General features: G+C 44.0%; 1 protein-coding gene across 7 annotated transcripts in view; it reads left to right on the top strand.

Annotated features, from left to right (window-relative positions):
- ARMC1 (armadillo repeat containing 1) overlaps positions 1-20,685 on the top strand; it is a 45,111-nt gene that overhangs the window by 8,328 nt on the left and 16,098 nt on the right. For 6 of the 7 annotated variants that reach the window (XM_053245463.1, XM_053245460.1, XM_053245461.1 and 3 more), the window contains exons 2-3: positions 1,252-1,451; positions 3,128-3,219. In XM_053245463.1, coding sequence (XP_053101438.1) covers positions 1,278-1,451; positions 3,128-3,219 — 266 coding nt within the window. In that variant the 5' untranslated portion in view covers positions 1,252-1,277. The remainder of the gene's footprint in view (positions 1-1,251; positions 1,452-3,127; positions 3,220-20,685) is intronic. The other variant, XM_053245464.1, reaches the window with a different exon arrangement.

The raw sequence follows: 20,685 nt of genomic DNA, 5'->3' as shown, positions 1-20,685 counted from the left end.
AAAAACACAATAAAACAACATGCTAAGAGTACAAAAACATATAAAAACAGGCATAAAACAATACAACAAATAAAAACACCCAGAAGCAGCAGTAAAAACGATTATGTAAAAGCCTGGGTAAAAAGCCAAGTCTTTACAAGCTTTCTAAAAGCCATGATGGAGTCCGAGGAACGAATGGCCACTGGGAGAGCATTCCAGAGTCTGGGGGCAGCAACAGAGAAGGCCCTGTACCTGTACTTTTCTGTACCTTCTCCAGTTCAACAATGTCCTTTTTAAGATGTGGTGACCAGAACTGTACGCAGTACTCCAAGTGTGGTCGCACCATAGTTTTGTATAAGGGCATTATAATGTTAGCCGTTTTATTTTCAATCCCCTTCCTAATGATCCCTAGCATGGAATTGGTCTTTTTCACAGCTGCCGCACATTGAGTCGACACTTTCAACGAGCTGTCAACCACAACCCCAAGATCCCTCTCCTGGTCCGTCACCTCGGATCCCATCAGCATATACTTGAAGTTGGGGTTTTTCGTCCCAATGTGCATCACTTTACACTTACTAACATTGAACTGCATTTGCCATTTTGTTGCCCACTCCCCCAGGTTGGAAAGATCCTTTTGGAGCTGCTCACAATCCGTTTGAGATTTCACTACCCGGAAGAGTTTGGTATCATCTGCAAATTTGGCCACGTCGCTGCTTACCCCTGCTTCTAGATCATTTATGAATACATTAAAAAGCACCGGTCCCAGTACAGATCCCTGGGGGACCCCACAATTCCTGGAGAGCTGGCAGCCCTAATGAGTGGGGGAGGAGGTTAAATGCTTCTGTTTGTGGTTTGTAACAAACCACAGTTTCCTATTTAGTCTGAAGTCAGGAAACCGGTTTTTACAAACCAGCTAGTAAACAAACAGAATCTGACCTTGGCTTTTTAACTGTGTCTTATACAGATCATCCTGAGTTCCGATGAAATGGGAAACTGTGGCTTGTTACAAACCCTGGATGAAAGTGTTTAGTTTCCTGCTGTACCTGCAGAGGCGGGCAGAACCTGTGAGTCTGAGACTCATGTTGGCTTATGCTTATACCATCAAACAATACTTTCTGGGTCCAAAGCAGGCTGTAGTCCTCTAAAGACTTAGAAATAAATAAATTACATGAAATCTTTTGTGAACAATTCAAAGTGATACTCAGGGTGTTCCATATTTGTTGATCTAGCTTTGTTAACAATACTGTATTACTGTTAAAATTCATTTTACAGCAGAACCTTATGTATGACGAAGAAAAATGAATACCACCATGAGTGAGGAGCCTGATGCATTAGCTGTAGTTAATCAGCTGAGAGATCTGGCAGCTGACCCTTTAAATAGACGAGCCATTGTCCAGGATCAAGGATGTCTACCAGGCCTTATTTTATTTTTGGATCACCCCAGTCCTCCAGTTGTCCATTCAGCACTGCTTGTAAGTATGATCCGTTTCCTCAACTTGCAGAGGGTTTTTTTTGTTTGCTTTCCATAGCTTGGTGATTTTAGTGGCACTTTAAATTTGAAATCTTTGTATGAACACTCAAAGGTGTTGAAACATATTTGACATTAAAGTATCAATGTGCTTCTATTTTTAAGATATTTTGTATTGCCATATCATAAACCTTTATACACAGGAAAATATGTGAATGAAAACTCTGGATGCATGAAAACTGAAATGCAACATGTCCTCATGTTAGACACACTGTGAGAAACCAAAGATTTGAGCTGGGGGATTCTTAAGTGGTGGCAAAGTTCTGTAGTGGAAATGCTCCTAAAGTGTCGGTGACTATTCTTGTGACATTCTTAACATGATGAGTGGACTACAATCCCCAGGCTGCCCTGTGAAACCCCTCCCCCCACCCCAAAATTTCCAAGAATTGCTGTGCCAACCTTGCACCAGTGCTGGGAAGGCAGTTAAAGGGCCCTCACCACCAACGCCCACCCATGGCACTTCTCTGTGCTCTGATGGCTCCTGGTGGTGGGGGATGGGAATCCGAACATTGGATCTGACTTGCACAGCCCTAATACTTGATAACTAGTAGGCCTGTGCAGCCTAAAAAATGTTGGATCCTACCTGAGAGAATAATTGTTCTGGGGGGGTGGGCTAACAAGCCCCTGCCCCACCATGGTTAATTGGAAATCCAACATTTCTTGACAAAGCCCAGTTAAATGGCCAGCTCGCTGCCTCCTAGCTGAGAGGTGGTAAGGTGGCCATTTAATTTTTAAATGAAACTCGGGGAGACCAGGTCTCCCAGCCCTCTGGAAGGTGCCTTTCCCAAGTTTCTGCTCGCCCTGCTTTCACTGCGGTTCCCTATGCCCATTCCCATGAGTCCCCAACCCTCAGGAATGGCTTTTGGGGGAGCTTGCAGAGAGGAGGAGAGAGTGGGGAAGATCTCTTGTGCGAGCTTCATTCCACTCACATAAGATCAGTAATTCTTACGGCAGCCCTGTAAGGTAGGCCTGTCTTATTCCTCTGTTGCAGAAAGGGGAGGTCTGAGGCTGAAAGGTGGTGGTTTCCCTAAAACTACCTAAGTGAGTGTGTGACGGAGTCAGGATCTGAGTGGAAACTTCGTAGCTCATATTTGGAAAGAAGGACTTCAAGTGATGTGAACCGAATACTTTATATAGGCTAATAATCTGTATAGCTGCTGACAGAAAGGCATTGAAAAGGCCAGTTCTTGGGACATAACCTTGCCTTTATTTTATTTTATGTTACATTTTATATCCCGCTCTTCCTCCAAGGAGCCCAGAGCGGTGTACTACATACTTAAGTTTCTCCTCACAACAACCCTGTGAAGTAGGTTAGGCTGAGAGAGAAGTGACTGGCCCAGAGTCACCCAGCAAGTATCATGGCTGAATGGGGATTTGAACTTGGGTCTCCCCGATCCTAGTCCAGCACTCTAACCACTACACCACACTGGCTGCTTTAGTGAGCTTACTACTATTTTCCTGACAAATGTGTGCCAAATATCTTCAGGGTGCAGCCTGGCAAACAGAGATCAAGTATGTTCTAACCATTTTATAAAACCTCTTGGAAATGTATGAAATAAGGAAAAATGAATAGAAGAATGGAAACAAGTGTAAATTAAAAGGACTTGCCCTTTCTTATAGGCTCTCCGCTATTTGGCGGAATGTCGTGTCAACAGAGAGAAGATGAAAACGGAACTGGGTATGATGCTGAGCCTACAAACTGTCATTCAAAAGTAAGCATACCATGCCATCTATTGCAGCTGCCCATAGTTGCTAATATTCCACCCTTAACATTGTTTTAGTAATAATGAAGCAGAAAGCCCATTATATAATGAAGGTGGCTTCCTAGTGCAGATGAAGTGTGCAAATGAATGTTAAAATTGGAGCACTATTTTGAAGGCAAGAGTGACACCATGCAGTTAATAGAGAAGGCAAAGGTTAAGCAGAATGATTAAAAATGGTGTTGAAGGAGGCTTCCTAGATAAGGACTTATTTATTTATTTATCATATTTTTATACTGCCCAAAACTTACGTCTCTCGGCGGTTTACAAGAAAACAAAATACATGACAATAGAAAAAGTTAAAACATTATAACAATTAAAAAATTTTAAAACAATATTTTTAAAACAATGTTAAAACTATGAAAACAGTATTTAATTAAAAGCCTGGGTGAACAGATGCATCTTGAAAGACTTTTAAACAGCTGTCAGAGATGGGGAGGCTTTTATTTCAGTAGGGAGCGTATTCCAAATGCAGATTTTAGACTTCCCACCTGATGCTTATGGTAGTTTGTAAGTCTTTCTGCTTGCAGGAGGCATGTTAAATCTCTTGCTCTCCCCCACAGGCACCCACGTCATGAATTCTGTAATGATCTGGAGTACCAGAGTTCTCTTGTGGCATTGTGGTAGTTTGCATTAGAGTCAAATGGGCACTGCTCAGTTAAACTGCCGGAGTGGCTACTCTTGCAGGGACTGTCTAGGCTAGGATTTCAGTTCTCTATGTTTGTCTCAAAGTACTGGCGTCCTGTATTCACCTGAGCACTGTGTGCAAGGGCAGAGACCAAAGATGAACTTGGATAATGTCCCTCAGCAAACAGTGCATCATGGGATATCAAAACAGTGGTCTTCATTGTAGGGCCTGGGGGCGCTAGTGGCAACCCCTATCAACCCTAAGTGTGGCCTGCTGACTAGTTGTTAATTGGGTCTGTGTGAAGCTTTGGCCAAAGCTGAATACTCTTCCGCTGGCACCATGCGGAGACGGCCCTTTCTAGCATGCATTGTTGCATTTTGCCCAGTGTCAGGGGGCTAAGAGCTGGGCTTAGGAGTGGAGTTAGGCTGGGCGGGAGCACTGGGATCCCTCCAAGGGAAATGGAGCCCTCTTGAGCCCCTGCACCATCTTGGAAGGCAAGCACAGAGGCATGGGAAGTGTTGCCCTTCCCAGCACTTTCCCCACAGAGCTCAAGAGAGGGCTCCATCTCTCTTAAAGGCTGCCTCCCCCCAGCATAGAGAATGGCTCTCTCATTGAAGGTTGTTTGCCAAAGTGTCCCCTGCTTCAAAAATAGTGAAGATCGCTGTCTTAAAAAAAGAGGTGGGGTGGGGCAGTTTAGAATACTTTCCTGTATCGTGCAATAATGCATCATTAATGAAGGATGCACTTGGCCACAATCCACTTCATATCTTATTGCATACCACTTCATAAATCTGTGGTAAATGTAGTATCTGCATTAGCTGAAGTATTCAAGGGACAGCAGAGATGAGACAGAATATCCCAACACAAACCTCTTGATAAAGGCTTTTTAAAATGTGAGAATGACGCCAGAGAAGTGATTATCTAAAGTAGGCTTCAGGTCTAGAAACACTTCCATTGTGGTGCTATCCAGTATCTTTGGTCACAACCAAGGATCATGTATGCTGTGAAAGATGCATGCTCCCTCATCCAGTAGCTATGGGGTGCGTGCAGAAATTCCCATGGTGTGCACAGAGTTCAGTAAGAGGCAGGTTTCTATTTTTCTTCAGCATCAGGGGAGGCTTGTAATTCTATACCAGGGCTGCTCACCTTCCACCCTCCTGCAGATGTCAGCCTACAGTCCCCATAATCCCTGGCTATTGGCCACTCTGGCTAGGGATTATGGGAGTTGTAGTTCAAAAACAGCTGGGGGGCCTAAATTGAGCAGCCTGTTCTATACCAAGGTGGCCAACTTGAGGCTCTCCAGCTTTTGTTGGATGATAATTCCTATGATAAAATGTTGGATAAAAATGTTGGATAAAAATGTTGGATAAAAAATAAGCATGTAGAGCTCCTTGGAGGGAGAGTGGGGTATAAATGTAAGGAATTAAATAAATAAATAAATAAATAATCCCAGTCTCTGTGTGTTGAAGCTGGGAAAGATGGGAGTTGCACTTCAACAGCTGGAGTGCTTCAGGTTGACCACCCGGTACACCTTAATGTCTGTTCTGCTCGCGATTATTCTCCCCTTCCCGCTCTCATCGCAGGTGGTTATTCTAACGCTTGCTGGCTGATGTGATTAGCCATATTCACACATTATGTTCAACACTCGTACAAGTGTCCAGTATACTGTATACACATACAGTTATTCATGAGTTATGTCAAATGCAGGTACAGCAGTACCTTTGAGGGGCCTGTGCCGAGGTTCAGTTTTAAAATGAATGCAAGTACTGTTGTTCACACGCAAACATGTGGACATCTGTACCCTTCTACAACATAATAGCTGAATCCGGGGTGTAGTGAAGGCGGCCTGTGTCCGGAACGTGCCCCACTGCCACTGCCACACCACCAGCCGTCTCCCCCACCCTGGCCCCGTAGCCAGCACCTCTGCAGCAGCTCATCTTTCTCTCTCATCGTTGCCACCGCAGCTTCCTCACCTCAACCCGCACTGCTGTTGCTGCCGCCACCGCAGCAGTGGTAGCGCATAAAGTTCCAGGAGCCACCACTTTAACAGCCACTGCGTGCTGTGGCCAAAATGTTACGGCCAGGTGACAAGCACCTGGCTGTGATATCTTTAAAAGGCCAGTGACCAGGGAAAGCTTAGGAGCAGCAGCTGCTGCTGGAGCTTTAGCAGCCGCCATGGAGGCAGCAAGTGAGCGCTGGGGGATCAGGGGCGGGGGAGAGGCAGTCCCTCTCAGTGAGCGGCTTGTGTCCACTCATTTATAGTTCCACCCCTGGTAGGAATACTGCTGATTTAGGGAAGTGGTCACCGTCCTGGATATGAGTGCAGAATATGGAGGGGATTGTGAGAATGTATCCTTTATTTCTGACCTGTCCTGTGACTTGTTCAAGTCTGTCAAACTTCAACTACAAAATACTGAGTGTGGGTTTTTGTGTTTTTGTGTTTAAAAGCATAGTCTTCTCTGAAACATAAATCTTCCAACACATTTTAAAACTCTACAATAACTGTGTGGAAGTTTTCAAACAGACCTGGGCAGAAAAAAAATAGTCAAAGCACTGTGTTGGCAAAAACCTGAAATGGTATCTGAGTAGCCTATTCTTTTCACCGCACAAGCTTAGCAGAGGCTTATCAACAAGGGCACACAGTCTTGAAACAGTACAGAGTCAGATAAGCCAGTGAAAACCTTAGGAATCAAGAACTAGCTTACTTTGAAAAGCTGTTTGGGAAAAGTCTTGATTAAACACCTAATTTAGCTTCATGGGTATGCAGAGTTGTGGCTGGGAAGGATGAAACTGGTAGGCCAGCAACATCTGGGGACAAAGGTTGAGAAGCCCTATGTGAACTGAACTGCCACAGAAGCCATTTCTGCATGTTTTCACTGAGTGGGATAGGAAGGAATGGTTGCTAGGAGGCTGTTCTCACGAGCAGCCTAGCCCAGGTTATGGCAGCCTAGGCTAGGCTACTCGTGTGGAGCACCAGGACCCGGGCAGAACTTGCAGGATCCGTGCAGGATCCGTGCAAGTTCTCCCTTAACCTGGCTGTTCGGCTCCTGTGTCTCCATGGAGCCGAGGAGACACAGAGATGGGCACCTAGAGGGCCTGTCTGATGAGGGAATCTTCCAGTGCAGCGTGTTAGTTGTGTGGTGCTTTGTGGGATATGCAGAGGCCGGGAAAATGAGTTCAGGCTTCTGTTGCTTCTCGTAGCCAGGAACAGCGCGGATAATCACGCACACTGCTCCCAGCTGCGCAGGTCATGTGGGCTCTCGGCTTGTGTGCCGAAAGGATAAAGAAGGATTATCTGGGGGAAGGTAAGTTGAACCCTGCTTCCCCCCGCCCAACCGTACACCTGGTTGTATGGGTGGGCTCTCTGTGTTCCAAATGTTGTGGCAAATGGTGCCAGAAATGGATACAAATAAGTAGAATTAAGAGTCACAAGTGGATGCACTTATGTTAGAAGCAGCTACTATGAAACATTGGTCAACATCCAGACTAATGCTCTGCTGATGCACTAGGGTTATTGGGGGTGTGTGTGTGTGTAGCAATTTTTGGTAGTCCCCTCCTTCCTTGGGCAGCTGCCTGTTCCTCTCAAAATGGTGTCCCTGAGGGTCTTCCAGTCATAAGAGTGTTTTGGGAGGCACAGGTGCCTATAGACAAAAGAAGGGATAACTGGAAATTGTGTGTGTGCATGTGTGCACGCACGCACACACCCCCATGATGGCAAACTATAATCCATCAACACAACATTAGTCTTGACGTTGGCCAGAATTTCATAGTAGAGGCTTCCAACATGAAAGTTCTTGGAACCCTTTTAAATTTATTGGTATGCGTCCCGCCCCCCCGCCCCGCCCTTCAATAACTGTTCTTTGGGCAGCTCACAATGTAAGACTGCTTGTGCCCCACATTTATTAGTGCAGAAGTACTTCTGTACCAGACAGTGCTGTCTTATTGGGTCTTAGCCCATATAATAAGGTATGATCCCAGAGAGGGATCATCTCTGAAGCAGAGAGGAAGACTCCTCCTGTGACCTGTAGGCTACTCCATCATGCCAGAAGTAGCCAGGCAAATGGTTAACTACAATTTGGATATCTTTGAAAGAATGTTTTGTTCTCTTGTTCTGGTTGCTTGTGGTCCTGATCACAACTGAGACCCCACTATTTTGATTCTTGCTTGGATGCATTGTGAAACATGCACTGAAACTTTGCATGTGACAATATGAAAATCCTGATTGCGTCTAAGCAGTTAGGTTATTGCCTTTATGAATAATGGGAGGCATCTAATGTCTGCCATACGGGCTCTGGTAGCTTATAGTCTGTAAATAAGACTCATTCTGTGTTTGTAGGGGAATTGACTCAAGGTAGTAAGAGTCAAAGGGCAACATCCAGGGTAGTTAACCATGACGACATACCATTTAGATTAATTAAACAAGGTAGCTGTAACTAACTTAAGTCCCACTAATTTCAGTGGGCTTAGTCATGACCAACTTAGTCTGGATGTTGTCCAAAGTGTATAGTTTCTTTTCCAGAGTTGCAGAAGTGGAACTCTGCCTGTGCAACAGGATTCCTCCATCCTTCCTCCCTGCTGCAGCCCCCACCAAGAATCTGCTCTGGAGGGTTGGGGGATCCTCCAGGAAGATGCAAAATGGAGAGACAAGGGCTGCAGCAGGGAATGGGAATTGTCAGAAATTGAGGGCAGCACCTTGAGCAAGCCTTTCTGCTTGCACAAGCAAGGCACTTCTTGATACAACCTGTAATCTGTAGTGCACCATGATGCTTATCTTTCTATGTAACTAAAATACTGCTGGGAATTGCGGTAACCAGTAGTTCTCTATTAAAAGTGGCAGATTAATGAAAGCAAAATTATAATCACTTTGTCAAAAGTACAATTTTTTTCCAAGAGAGTATTCCTTTGCCAGAGTGTCAGATTGAACTAGCAGAACTAAATCCAGCACAGCTTTTCCAATTTATTACTTGCCTAGGATGATTGGCTCACTTAATAAGTGTTTAATTGCACAGAAGCCCTCGCGTGTATAGTAGCACAGACACACTTTTGTAAAGCCAGCCACCCTGCCCTCAGTTTTAGTTTTAAGCAGTTTTAATTGCCTGTAGTTCTAGCCACTAATTACATTTCAAGAATTAGAAAAGTTTAGAGGCGCCTACTGCATCTGCCTTTAAAAAGTAAGCTCTTGGGGCAGCGGGGGCAAACACAGATGTGGATATGATCCTGTAAGTCTGAAGGCATGGTGTTTAATATCTTCCCACACACCAGCCTTTACTCCTCAAGTTAAAATGCTGAGGCCGAGGACCCCAAGGAAAGGTTGTAGGAACCTCCTGAGTCTCCTTGGATCCAAAGATCTGACTTTGGAGCACAGGTTTGACAGTTTAGAAGCCCCTGGTGGTCTTAGCCTTGGACTCTTGAGGTCTGTGCCCCAAATATTTCTCTGAGTGCCCTGGAACTCGGTTGATGCCCCTCATAAGAACAGCCCAGCTGGATCATGCCCAAGGCCCATCTAGTCCAGCATCCTGTTTCACACAGAGGTCCACCAGATGCCTCTGGGGAGCCCACAGGCAAGAGGTATGTGCATGCCCTCTCTCCTGCTGTTGCTCCCCTCCCTTGTTTTAAGAACAGAGGAGGCGAAGTTTGTGTAGAAGCGGGCAAACTATATTAGGGATGTGCCCGAATAGTCTTCGGCACCGGCGGGGGTAGCACTTTAAGGGTGGGGGAGGGTGTACTCAACCCCCCCGCCGCGTTTCCCCCGCCGGCGCTCTTCAAAATCCAAGCCCCTTGGGGTGGAAGCATTCCTCCCTGCCGCCCTGTTTCACCCGTCAGCCAGGAGTGGTCGAAAGTTGCGAGTGCGCGCGCGCCCGTCGTGCGCGTGCACGGCAGATGGGTGGGCGCACACACGCTCGCAACTTCCGGCCACTTCCGGCTGATGGGGGAACGGGGCAGCAGGGAGGAATGCTGCCGCCCCGAGGGACTTGGATTTTGAAGAGCGCTGGCGGGGGAAATGCGGCGGGGGGGTTGAGTACACCCCCCCACGCCCTTAAAGTGCTACCCCCACCGGTGCCGAAGCACCGAATCCTGCCCCAGAGCCGAAACATTTCGGAGGCCTTTACAATGGCCTCCGAAACATTTCGGGCACAAGCCTAAACTATATAGTTGATGTTGAAATAACAAAGGTATCTAACAAGGATACTCTTGATAGAAATTGGCTAAGCAGCAGAATCTCATTATCATTCACATATCTGTGGTCAAGTAATTGACATCCAACCTTGGTAAAAGTGTTTAAAAAACAGAGGGGGAGGGGGTTCGTTCTGTGTATCTGCGGGTTGTGGGTGGCTGGAAATGACCTTAGAGGCCATTTCTGGTTGTCACTCTTTTAAAAAAATGGAGCCATTTTGTGGCTCATTTTTAAAAAAACACATGTTCCCCCCACAATTTTTCACAGAAAAAAATGGGGAATTGGGATGGGGGGGCATTCCTGAACAGCTGGAGACCTGCGGAGCATCATTGGGCACTTTCCCCTGGGGGGGGCATTTCTAGTTGATTTTTGCTCTTTTCTCCAGCTTCCTGGAACTTAACCCCCCGCCCCCATTCCCTTTGACTTAATGTCTATATATCTGCAGTTTTGGTGTCTGTGGTAGTAGCATAGAATGGAACCCCCATGGACACCGAGGTCCACCTGTAATTGAAAGCTATTTCAAGTTCAAACTGGCTGACCTAGAGAACTGCAGGCCCCACTGTAAATTACATTTTAAAGGGCCTTGAAGAAAATGATGCAACAGTTATGTTATTCATAGCATGTGTCGAACTTGGTGATCCTTAAGTTAATTTCAAAAAACTTATAAAATGGTATCAAACACAGGAGGGTTGATCAAATATTGAAAATACATTGTTGGGAAATATGTTGTACAAATATGAGGAAGAGAGGACAAATTGTTTAGGCAGCTTATGTTTCTTGATCCCTCTAAAAGTAGAGGAATAGCTTTTTCTTTTTTCTTTTCTTTTTTTAAAGTTCTTTCTCTTTCCAAGCTTACTGATCAAGAAGGCAGATATGTATTAAAGGAATGCATTTGAGTTATAAACACATCTCCCTAATGATGGGTAAACAGCATTTTCTAAATGTTTTTTTCAGCTATTGGAAGTCAGAACTCTTGTGAACGTTCTTCAATGAGCAATTTTAATGCTTTACTAGGAATTCAATCGCTGAGAGAGCTTTGTCATATTTTTAATGAAAGCCAGTTAGGTTCTTGTGTAGATGTTTTTTTTTCTTGCAGGGGTTTGTGTACTTTTTGACCCTGCATCATTCTTTCTCCAGAGTCCATTGTATAACTGTTTCTGCTAATTTACAAAATATTGTATGACTTTGCTGTAAAACTGGAAACATGGTTAGACCATGCTCTTCTTTATAACCCCCGCCCCCTGCCCACAATGGTTGAACTTTTGTTGGAAACTTCAATAAAGGTAAAGTGTGCCAATAGTTTGCTTTTATATGATATTCCCCTGTTCCTGATGAAAGAAATACAATAAGGATATCTCAAGGGAGAATTTCCCCCCTCCAAAAACACCATCTCTGACACTATGAACTTGGCTATATGTAATGTTCTTAAACAGGTTGCAGATATTTCATACACTTAGACTTCAATCCTGTGCACACTTACTTGGGCTAAACTCCATCGAAATTGATGGAACTTCTGGGTTAAAATGCATAGGATAGCACTAATGGTTGAAAGCTAAATGAGAGACAGAGATTATTAAATACTATTATAAATGGAAACAAAATCCTAAATAGACAACATCGTAATTTGAATATTTTAAAATGCTCACTGAGAGGAAATATTAGATGTTTTAGAAACAGATAAAACAGAGAAATCACTCATACACAGGAGAAACAACAGTGCCATCTAGTGTCCATAATTAGAACAGATCAAAATCATTAAACTTATTTGAGGATATATATAGCTTTTGGGGCAAATTATCAGGGTTTTTATGTCAGAAAAACAGTCCAGTCATGCAGTTAATTATATGCTTACTTGTAAAAAAAAAAAAAAAAGAATAAAGTTCTTAGCAGGGAAGAAATTCTTAAATTAGTAAGACATCTGAGAAATGGAGAATCTCCAGGAATTGCTGAGTTTAAGAACAGGCCTGCTGGATCAAGCCCAAGGCCTATCTAGTCCAGCATCCTGTCTCTCACAATGGCCCACCAGGCATGCCCTCTCTCCTGCTCTTTCTCCCCTGCAACTGGTATTCAGAGTAATCCTGCCTCTGCGCCTGGAGGCAGCCTATAGTCATCAAGACTATTAACCATTGATAGATCTGCCCTCCATGAATTTGTCTTAGCCCAAATTTAAAACCATTAAAACTTATGGCCATCATCACATCCTGTGGCAGAGAATTCCATAGATTAATTATGTGCTATGTGAAAGAGTACTTCTTTTTGTCGGTCCTAAATTTCCTGGCAATCAGTTTCATGGGATGACCCCTGGTTCTAGTGTTGTGAGAGAGGGAGAAAAATTCACTCTCTCCACACGATGCATAATTTTATAAACCTCTTATCATATCTCCCCTTGGTTGCCTTTTTTTCTAAACTAAAAAGCTCCAGGTGTCATAGCCTTGCCTTATAAGAAAGATGTTCTAGGCCAGGGGTTCCCAACCTGTGCTACTCCAGATGTTGCTGAATTACAACTCACATCACCCCCAACCACAACTTATTGTGGCTGGAAATGATGGGAGTTGCAGCTCAGCAACATCTGGAGTACCACAGGTGAGGAACTGCTGTTCTAGGCCCTTGATCATCTTGGTTGCCCTCTTCTGCACCTTTTCCAATTCTACAATGGCCGTTTTGAGATACAGTGACGAGAATTGTACACAGTTCTCCAAATGTGGCCACACCATCGTTTTGTATAAGGGCATTATGATATTAGCAGTTTTATTTTCAGTCCCCTTCCTAATGATCCCAAGCATGAAATTTGTCTTTTTTTAACAGCTGCTACTCACCTAGTTGACACTTTTAATGGGCTGCCCAACATGACCCCAAGAACCCTCTCCTGATCAGTCACAGACAGTTCAGTCTCCATCAGAATATAAGTTTTTGCCCCAGTATGTATCACATTACACTTACTTACTTTTGCCATTTTGTTGCCCACTCACCCAGTTTGGGGAGATCCCTCTGAAGCTCCTCACAATCTTTTAGATTTCACTACCCTAAATAGTTTAGTATCATTTGCAAATGTGGCCACCTTGCTGCTTACCCCAACTTCTAGCTCGTTTATGAATAAATTAAAAAGCACAGGTCCCAGAACAGATCACTGGGGGCCCTACTTATTAACTTCTCTCCATTTAGAGAACTGTCCATTTATTCCTACCCTCTGTTTCCCGTCTTTCAACCAGTTAGAATCTACATATGAACCTGTTCCCTTATAGGAACATAGGAAGCTGCCATATACCGAGTCAGACCATTGGTCCATCTAGCTCAGTATTGTCTATCCAGACTGGTAGCAGATTCTCCATGGTTGCAGGCAGGAATCTCTTTCAGTCCTAACTTGGAGATGCCAGGGAGGGAACGTGGAACCTTCTGCATGCAAGAAGGTATCCCATGATTGCTATATTTTCTCAGGAGCCTTTGATTAGGAACTTTGTCAAAAGCATTTTGGAAGTCTGTGTTCTATAAGCATTTTGAAATGCAAGAAAAAACTTGATCATGTAATATTCTCTTAAAGGAAGGTGGTGTTCCAGAACCATTAAAATAATTTTAAAAGCTAGATGTGAGCACTACACAATTGAAATCTGTCACAACTGAAGACCCTAAATTGGGTATGTTTCTTTTAAAAACCGACAAAAGGAGGAACATGATGTCACCAGGAATCTTTCAATTAACAGGGTTTTCATTTTACTTCCTATTTAGCTAATCAGTCTTTAACCCTATTGCAGATACAACAGAAGTATTCACAAACCAAGTTTTTGTGGCATAAATATTGGCAGATTTAAAGTTCATCTGCAAAACCAAATATTTAGCTAATTTATTTATTTAACATATTTCTATAATTTATCAGAATGGAAAGCCACCTTGATTCTTCTGTAGACTTGATGAACAAATACCATCCTTGTCTTATAATCATTTATACTTCAATTATACTTGGATTTCAAAAACAAAATGGGAAAGCATCTTAAAACAACCCATTTCAAATTATGTGTGATCAGTTTTCTGGCCCATTTCTCCAGTGCTGCATTTTCCTGTCAAGTTAAAGGAAAGTTATTTTTAAAGAAATGGCACACATTTATAAACTCTGCTCTAATAAACGTTAGAGACTACATGGAGAACTTGGAAGACATACTTATACATGTGGTGGTCATGCATTGGTCACATGTTTTGAACTGAAGCTTCTCAACGTGGTGGGAGCAGTGTTAGGGGTTGGTTACACACAAGCCCCACCCTCTGATTTGTCTCCTTCACCCCCTGCAGTTTTAGATTTTCAAAAGCAGTCGCTAAAAAGGACTGGCTCAGAAGGGGTATGTGGGCAGGCTCTGTAGTTCAGGCACTAGTGGGATTGCATAAAGGTTTGGGGTTGCACTTTGGCTGCACTAAGTAGCAGGCAGATAAGCAGGAGAGAGGAGGAGATATGGGTGGTAGCTGGTAAGAAGCTGAAGAACTGAGGAAAGTCCCTGACCCATAGCCTAGGATCAAGAAGGATAGGTCTGAAGCTGGGTCACTAAAATGGCAGTGGGGTCAAGGAGGCAGAAGGCCTCTGCTTCACATTGGTTTGAGATTTCTTGCTAGCTAATCATTTTAATAACTCTCCTTCCAAGAAATATCTTGCCACTGGGTTAAATGTTCATTGAAAAGCCATGAAGGAAAAATGCTGACGCAGGTTCTCGTGCAATATGTAGTCCCTTCCTGACAGCTTGCTGGAACAGAAAGCAAAGATTGCTCAAGATGCTATTTTAAAAAGGGGCAGCGGATTTTAATTTGATGTTAGTGCATGTGAAAGATGCCAGACTGACAGTATTGCTGGCTGAGGTCAGTAGTTATGGAGGAATAACAGGGCTGGCAATGGAGTTCCTGCTTGACCCATTTCTTTTAGGGATGTGCACAAAATGGGATTTTGCGTTCTTTTCCAAGCTAGAAACAGAACACAGATGACTGAAACGTTTCGTCAAAAACAGTGATCGAGCTGGCTGTTTCAATGAAATTACTCAACATTTTGAGTACTTTGGCCATATGGAAAACTGGGGCAACTCAAAACACCTCATTGGTCCCTATGGGTAGTTCCTAGAGACACCAAATATTTAACATCTTTTTAACTTTCCCCACAAACCCCCATAGGGTTCTTTGGGGGTTTGGGGGAAAGGTTAAAAATTTGTTAAATCGCCTAGTTAGCCATTTCTTTTGTAGGTTGGGTGGTAGGTAGCACCCATCATGCCCTACCACACAACCCACTTTTGGTGTCCCTAGGAGCTACCCATGGGGAACAATGGGGTGTTTTGAGTTGCCCATTGTTCCCTGTAGTCAGAACAAGCTGCACTCACAGAGTGCATGCACACAAGTTTTGCATTGCAATTTGCAATGCATTTTTGCAGCCCTGTCTTGAAAAACACTGCAGAAACACACAGTAAAAGGGAATCTGTCCCTCCCAACAGAGAACACACATTTCAGACATAGTCCAAATATGGCCAAAAAAGAATCACTGACCCAGAATTCACTGCCAGCCACAGTGCCTGCACTGCAGTAACACCATTGGCACCGGTTGCTCTCTCACACATAATTATGAGTCCTTGCGTTACTTCTTAGCATTGCAGCTGCTGCCACATCAGCACCCTTAGCAGCAGGCATAGCCGTAAGCTCAACTAAAGCAACTTCAGCTACAGTTTTTGGACTGAGTGTGCTTTGTAATGCAGATCGTAGAGCAGACCAGAGCAGTGTGTGAAGCACAAGTTAGTCTCAAGGCCAGACATGGAGCTTATCACAGCAATCTCCCAGATTTCTGCTTCAAGCTCAAAACAAGCCTTTTATTTAAAGGGTGTTCTGTTTCAGGCTTGAAACACTCAAAATGGCTGGTTTCAAGTCAAAACATTTCACCATCAAAGTGTTCTGCACATCCCTAATTTCTTTGTGTCAAAGAAATGTGTTGGATTTAGTTTGCAGCTATCCTAAGGAGAAGAATGTTGCTTGGTTTTGGGTACCTCTCTTGCCAGCTGAGACAGATTTTGGTTACCTAAGTATTGTTCATGCCACTAACTTATTAACCCTCATCTGGAAACATGATTTTTTACACACATGAGTAGGATTTCCTACTCCAGAGTAGTTCCATTGGATGCTCTCCCAACTTTCCCAGGCCACAGAACCTATAATAATTTAACATTTCATTCCGGGGAGTGCAGCAATGACCCCCACATCCCAAGCATGGCACCCTGTGTTACTGCCCGACTCACTGAAAATGTGACTTCTCAGCTAAGAAAATGAACACTTCAAACCTCACACTAATGAGTATCCATTGAGCAGCTCAATTCTCAGCATTTCATTTGAAAGACACTCTGTGACTGACCTAAAGGCAATCTAGGAGCTGGTCAAGTGCCTTCTGCAGGCCAGTCTCCCACCACCATCACATCTTTTGCTTGGTTTCTTGTCAGCTGTCCTTGGGCACACACTTCTTGGGTACATGCAGTACCATGACCTGCTGTCCATCCTAGCCAAACACAGTTGACAGTGCTCCCCTTTGTGAATGTGGTTGCATCTCTGGGGGTATATCTTGCTTGCTGTGTTTCATACACAGGTTAGTCCAGGCCTGCTCAACTTAGACACCCCAGCTGTTTTTGGACTACAACTCCCATAATTCCCAGCCACAGTGGCCAATAGCGAGAGATTATGGGAGTTGTAGGCCAACATCTGCAGGAGGGCCGAAGTTGAGCAAGCCTGGGTTAGTCCCTTGCTCAGAAGAGCCTCTGCCAGGTATACATTGCGGGTGGGGGGGGGGAGTTATTCCTCACCACAGTTCTCTGAGGGCAGGTTCAGATGAACATTGTCTTGCACATCAGGTCTGTGGCAAGAATGCACGTGCCCTGACGTCACTGGTAGATATCCTGATGCGCTCTTGGCACATCCTTTAATTGCATGAGTGGGATGCTTATTTGAATCACGCCTCTACATGCGCTTCAATTGCATGTCGAGGCATGATTCACCTGAAGTAGCCCTAAGTGTGGTTCCATGGCTGTGCGCATTGCTGCATAACCTGCAGGCCTACTTGCCTTTGTTGCAGTCCTCCAGCTTGCTTCCCAAGGTAAACATTCCGTGTCAGTGGGTAGGATGTTTTTGCACCACAGCACCATATTTTCAAACCGTACTACTTTGCTTTTCTTGGCATGTGTTTCCAGAAGGAGCAGCTCCTTGGAAATTGGTCATACCCAGGAAGGTAGTTGTGCTGCAACTCCTGCTCAAACAAAGTCCAGATTCCTTTAATGGTTGCCAGCTTGGCAATCGCTCTTCTCTCCTGTCATGTGTCTTTGTCACCAAATCTTAAATTTCTCGTGATGTCCTCAAATAATCTCAGCTGCATCATGGCACAGAAACAGGAGGGCCCCAAATGTATTGCCCACAGGCCCTGCAGCGCTTCATGACTGGCATGAAACACACCAGCTAGGACTAGCAGGCCAAGATATGCTTTCAGTTCTGTTAGGTCAAGGTGCTTCCATTGGAACATTGGAAGCGGCTGCCTACTGAGTTGGACCATTGGTGCCTACTCTGACTGGCAGTGGCTCTCCAGGATATATCTGGATTCCTTCCTCATGGTTCACAATGAGGTTCACCCCACCTCAACATGGTGGAGTGGACAAGTGATAGAGTGATTGTAGACCACCCTTTGCCATTCCTGCTTGTTGTGTAACCCTTTATCTTGATACCTTCACTGACAGACGAGTGAGGTTTAGCAGACTGTTCACTGTCACACATCCCACCTATTTATTTATTTATTTATTTATCCATTCATTTGATTTCTATACCGCCCTTCCAAAAATGGCTCAAAGCGGTTTACACAGAGAAATAACAAATAAATAAGATGGATCCCTGTCCCCAAAGGGCTCACAATCTAAAAAGAAACGCAAGATAGACACCAGCAACGGTCACTGGAGGTACTGTGCTGGGGGTGGAATATATCTTCTTGCTTTCTCCACCTGGTACCATGCTCCATCCTCCATCCCCCCCTTCTGGTCTGTATCCCAGTGGGAGAAATGGGAAGAGACCAGAGATGTACTTTGCATGGTTGAGCCACTGATGCCAGGCTTACTGAAGCTGACATACTGTGGTTGCTGCTGTTATCCTTTTGGCTTTGTGCTGTTGGCTTAAATCCCTGCTTCTGCGAGGTCGGATGCTTTTGAATACGTGTTCCAAACACTGTCTGACCTTGTGGAAGGGGCTGGTTTCATCTGCCCTAACTCAGGAGCACAGAACTCTACAGTACCTCAGACTAGTTTGAGACACTATCATCATCAGATGAAACAAAACTGAAGTTTCGAAAGAGAAACAGATTGTTCTCCCCCATCCCAAATGGCTTAACATGGACATGGAATAGAAACCACCCCGCCATAGAAAGCCCATTCATTTATGGGGTGGTTTTTCTCCCAATTATAATGGGAATGAAACCACCCCACCCTAGAAAGCCCATTCATTTGGGGGTGGTTTTCTACCCTGTGTCATATTTTTATTATTAACATAAATATCATAACTGGTGGGTATATTGTGTACCAGAGGGCAGGTATGAGTTTGACAAGAGCATAGCTTGGAGTGCAGTGGTTTGCTTGTTTACACAGCTGAGGGGAAAGTCTACCCCCAAATCTGGATGAAGGTTACATATTTCCCAAGAATTGTCTATATTGAAATTCTGACTATGAGCAGTTCATTGCTTATCCTATGTAATAGAAAAACCGTTCTTATCATTCCAGTCTACTTGCTGCACATTCTGCCATGCTTTGGAGTGACCGAGAGACTGAATTGAGGCTGGGATTAGGCAGACAAAATTTGGTTTGCTTCTTATTGGTTGGGAATAGATTTTGCCCCCCCCCAACAATGCCTCTGAGCATATCCTTTCATAAATAAACGACTGCTATTCATTCCTTTGGGACAGGGATCCTCAACGTTGGGCCCCCAGATGTTCTTGGACTTCAATTCCCATAATCCCCAGCCAAAGGCCACTGGGCCTGGGGATTATGGGAGTTGAAGTCCAAGAACATCTGGGGGCCCAACGTTGAGGATCCCTGCTTTGGGGGAAGTAAAGCATTACACTTAGGGGTGAAGGAGGACAGCCAGTTACATTAAGCACAGTCTTCTCCCATATGAACCTCTCCATGTTGTATCATCAGCCTTTGAGAACCTGCTCTCTGGCCCATCTTTAACTGATATCTATTTGGTGGGTGCCAGAGAGCTAGCCTTTCAGAGGCTGTGACTAATTGTGGGGCGCTCTCCCCAAGGAGATATGGCTTCTCATTTTTGTTGTTTTTAAATGGTAGTTAAAATTGGTTATTTTCTGTAAGGCTTTTTAATGTGTTAATGTTTGTCTGATCAGTGAAACCAGATTGTTCTTAGACTGCTGCTTCTGAGTTCAATATTATTGTATTTATAGGGAGTCCCCAACTTACAGGTTGTGTTATAAAAGTTCGTTTGTAAGTTAACTTGGAACGCATATAGTTCCGATGAGGGACAACTTGTTTGTTTTCACGGGTTGGCATTTGCAAGTTGGGGATTTCATTTATTTATGAAGTTACAGAGCTTTGTTTGTAAGTATGGGTCATTTGTAAGTTGGGGAGTGCCTGTATTATGGTGTGGGTGTACGAATTTGATGAGTAAAGATGGGATAGGAACATAGGAAGTTGCCTTATGCTTCAGTCCATTTAGTTCAGTATTGTCTCCACTGACTAATCATCTACCATGCTAATTCTAATTTCTACTAATTTTCACCATGGTTTTTAAAAATGAGGAATTTAGTGTTATTTACACATGTTGCTTGTTAAATTTTTTAAAAATCTGAGTTGAATTTTAAAATGATTTTTATCCATACTTCTAATGTGAAATTGGCCTTGGCTTTGTAGCTTCTAACTTTAGCTGGGAGTAACACTGTCTCAGAGCTTGTAAGATGAAGTTTGACGCTTCACTGCTTGTGTTAGAAACTTTTAAATAACATTAATATATTAATATATCACTTTCAGTTTGTGATTCCTGAGGATGTGGACAAGCTGTTTCGGACTATGTATTCTACCACCTGTTCTCTTGACCCTTGCCCAACTTGGCTTATTTTATCTAACAATCAGATTGTTGGAGAGAAGCATAAATGCTTCTCCAAGATAGGGTTGAAAAGGCTATCATTAGATCATAATTGGGGGGGAAAACCCTACATTGGACCCCTCAGAGTTATGTCTCTAATTATCAGGGTTGGAAAGATAACACCCAAATCTGTTTCTCCCTATCAACTCCATCAGGAAATGGCATAACTTCCCTAAATGTCTACCTAGAGGCATTTAAGGTGGTGGACTCTCAGCTCCAGACAGTCCTGGAGGAAACTGATTATCTAGACTCATTTCAAACTGGTTTTCGGGTGGGCTATGGGGTTGAGACTGCCTTGGTCAGACTGATGGATGATATCCAATTAGATATTGATGGAGGGAGTGTAATTCTGCTGATCTGAAAGGTAGCTTTCGATGCCATCAACCATGTATCCTTCTGGGTAGCTTAAGGGAGGTGGAATTAGGTGGCATTGTTCTACAGTGGTTCTGTTCCTATCTCTTGGATAGATTCCTGATGGTGTCACTTGGAG

The sequence above is a fragment of the Hemicordylus capensis genome, chromosome 4, assembly GCF_027244095.1.
Source record: "Hemicordylus capensis ecotype Gifberg chromosome 4, rHemCap1.1.pri, whole genome shotgun sequence".
Lineage (NCBI taxonomy): Eukaryota > Metazoa > Chordata > Lepidosauria > Squamata > Cordylidae > Hemicordylus > Hemicordylus capensis.
The sequence above is the reverse complement of the archived record's forward strand: the minus strand, read 5'-3'. Positions and strand labels throughout refer to the sequence as shown.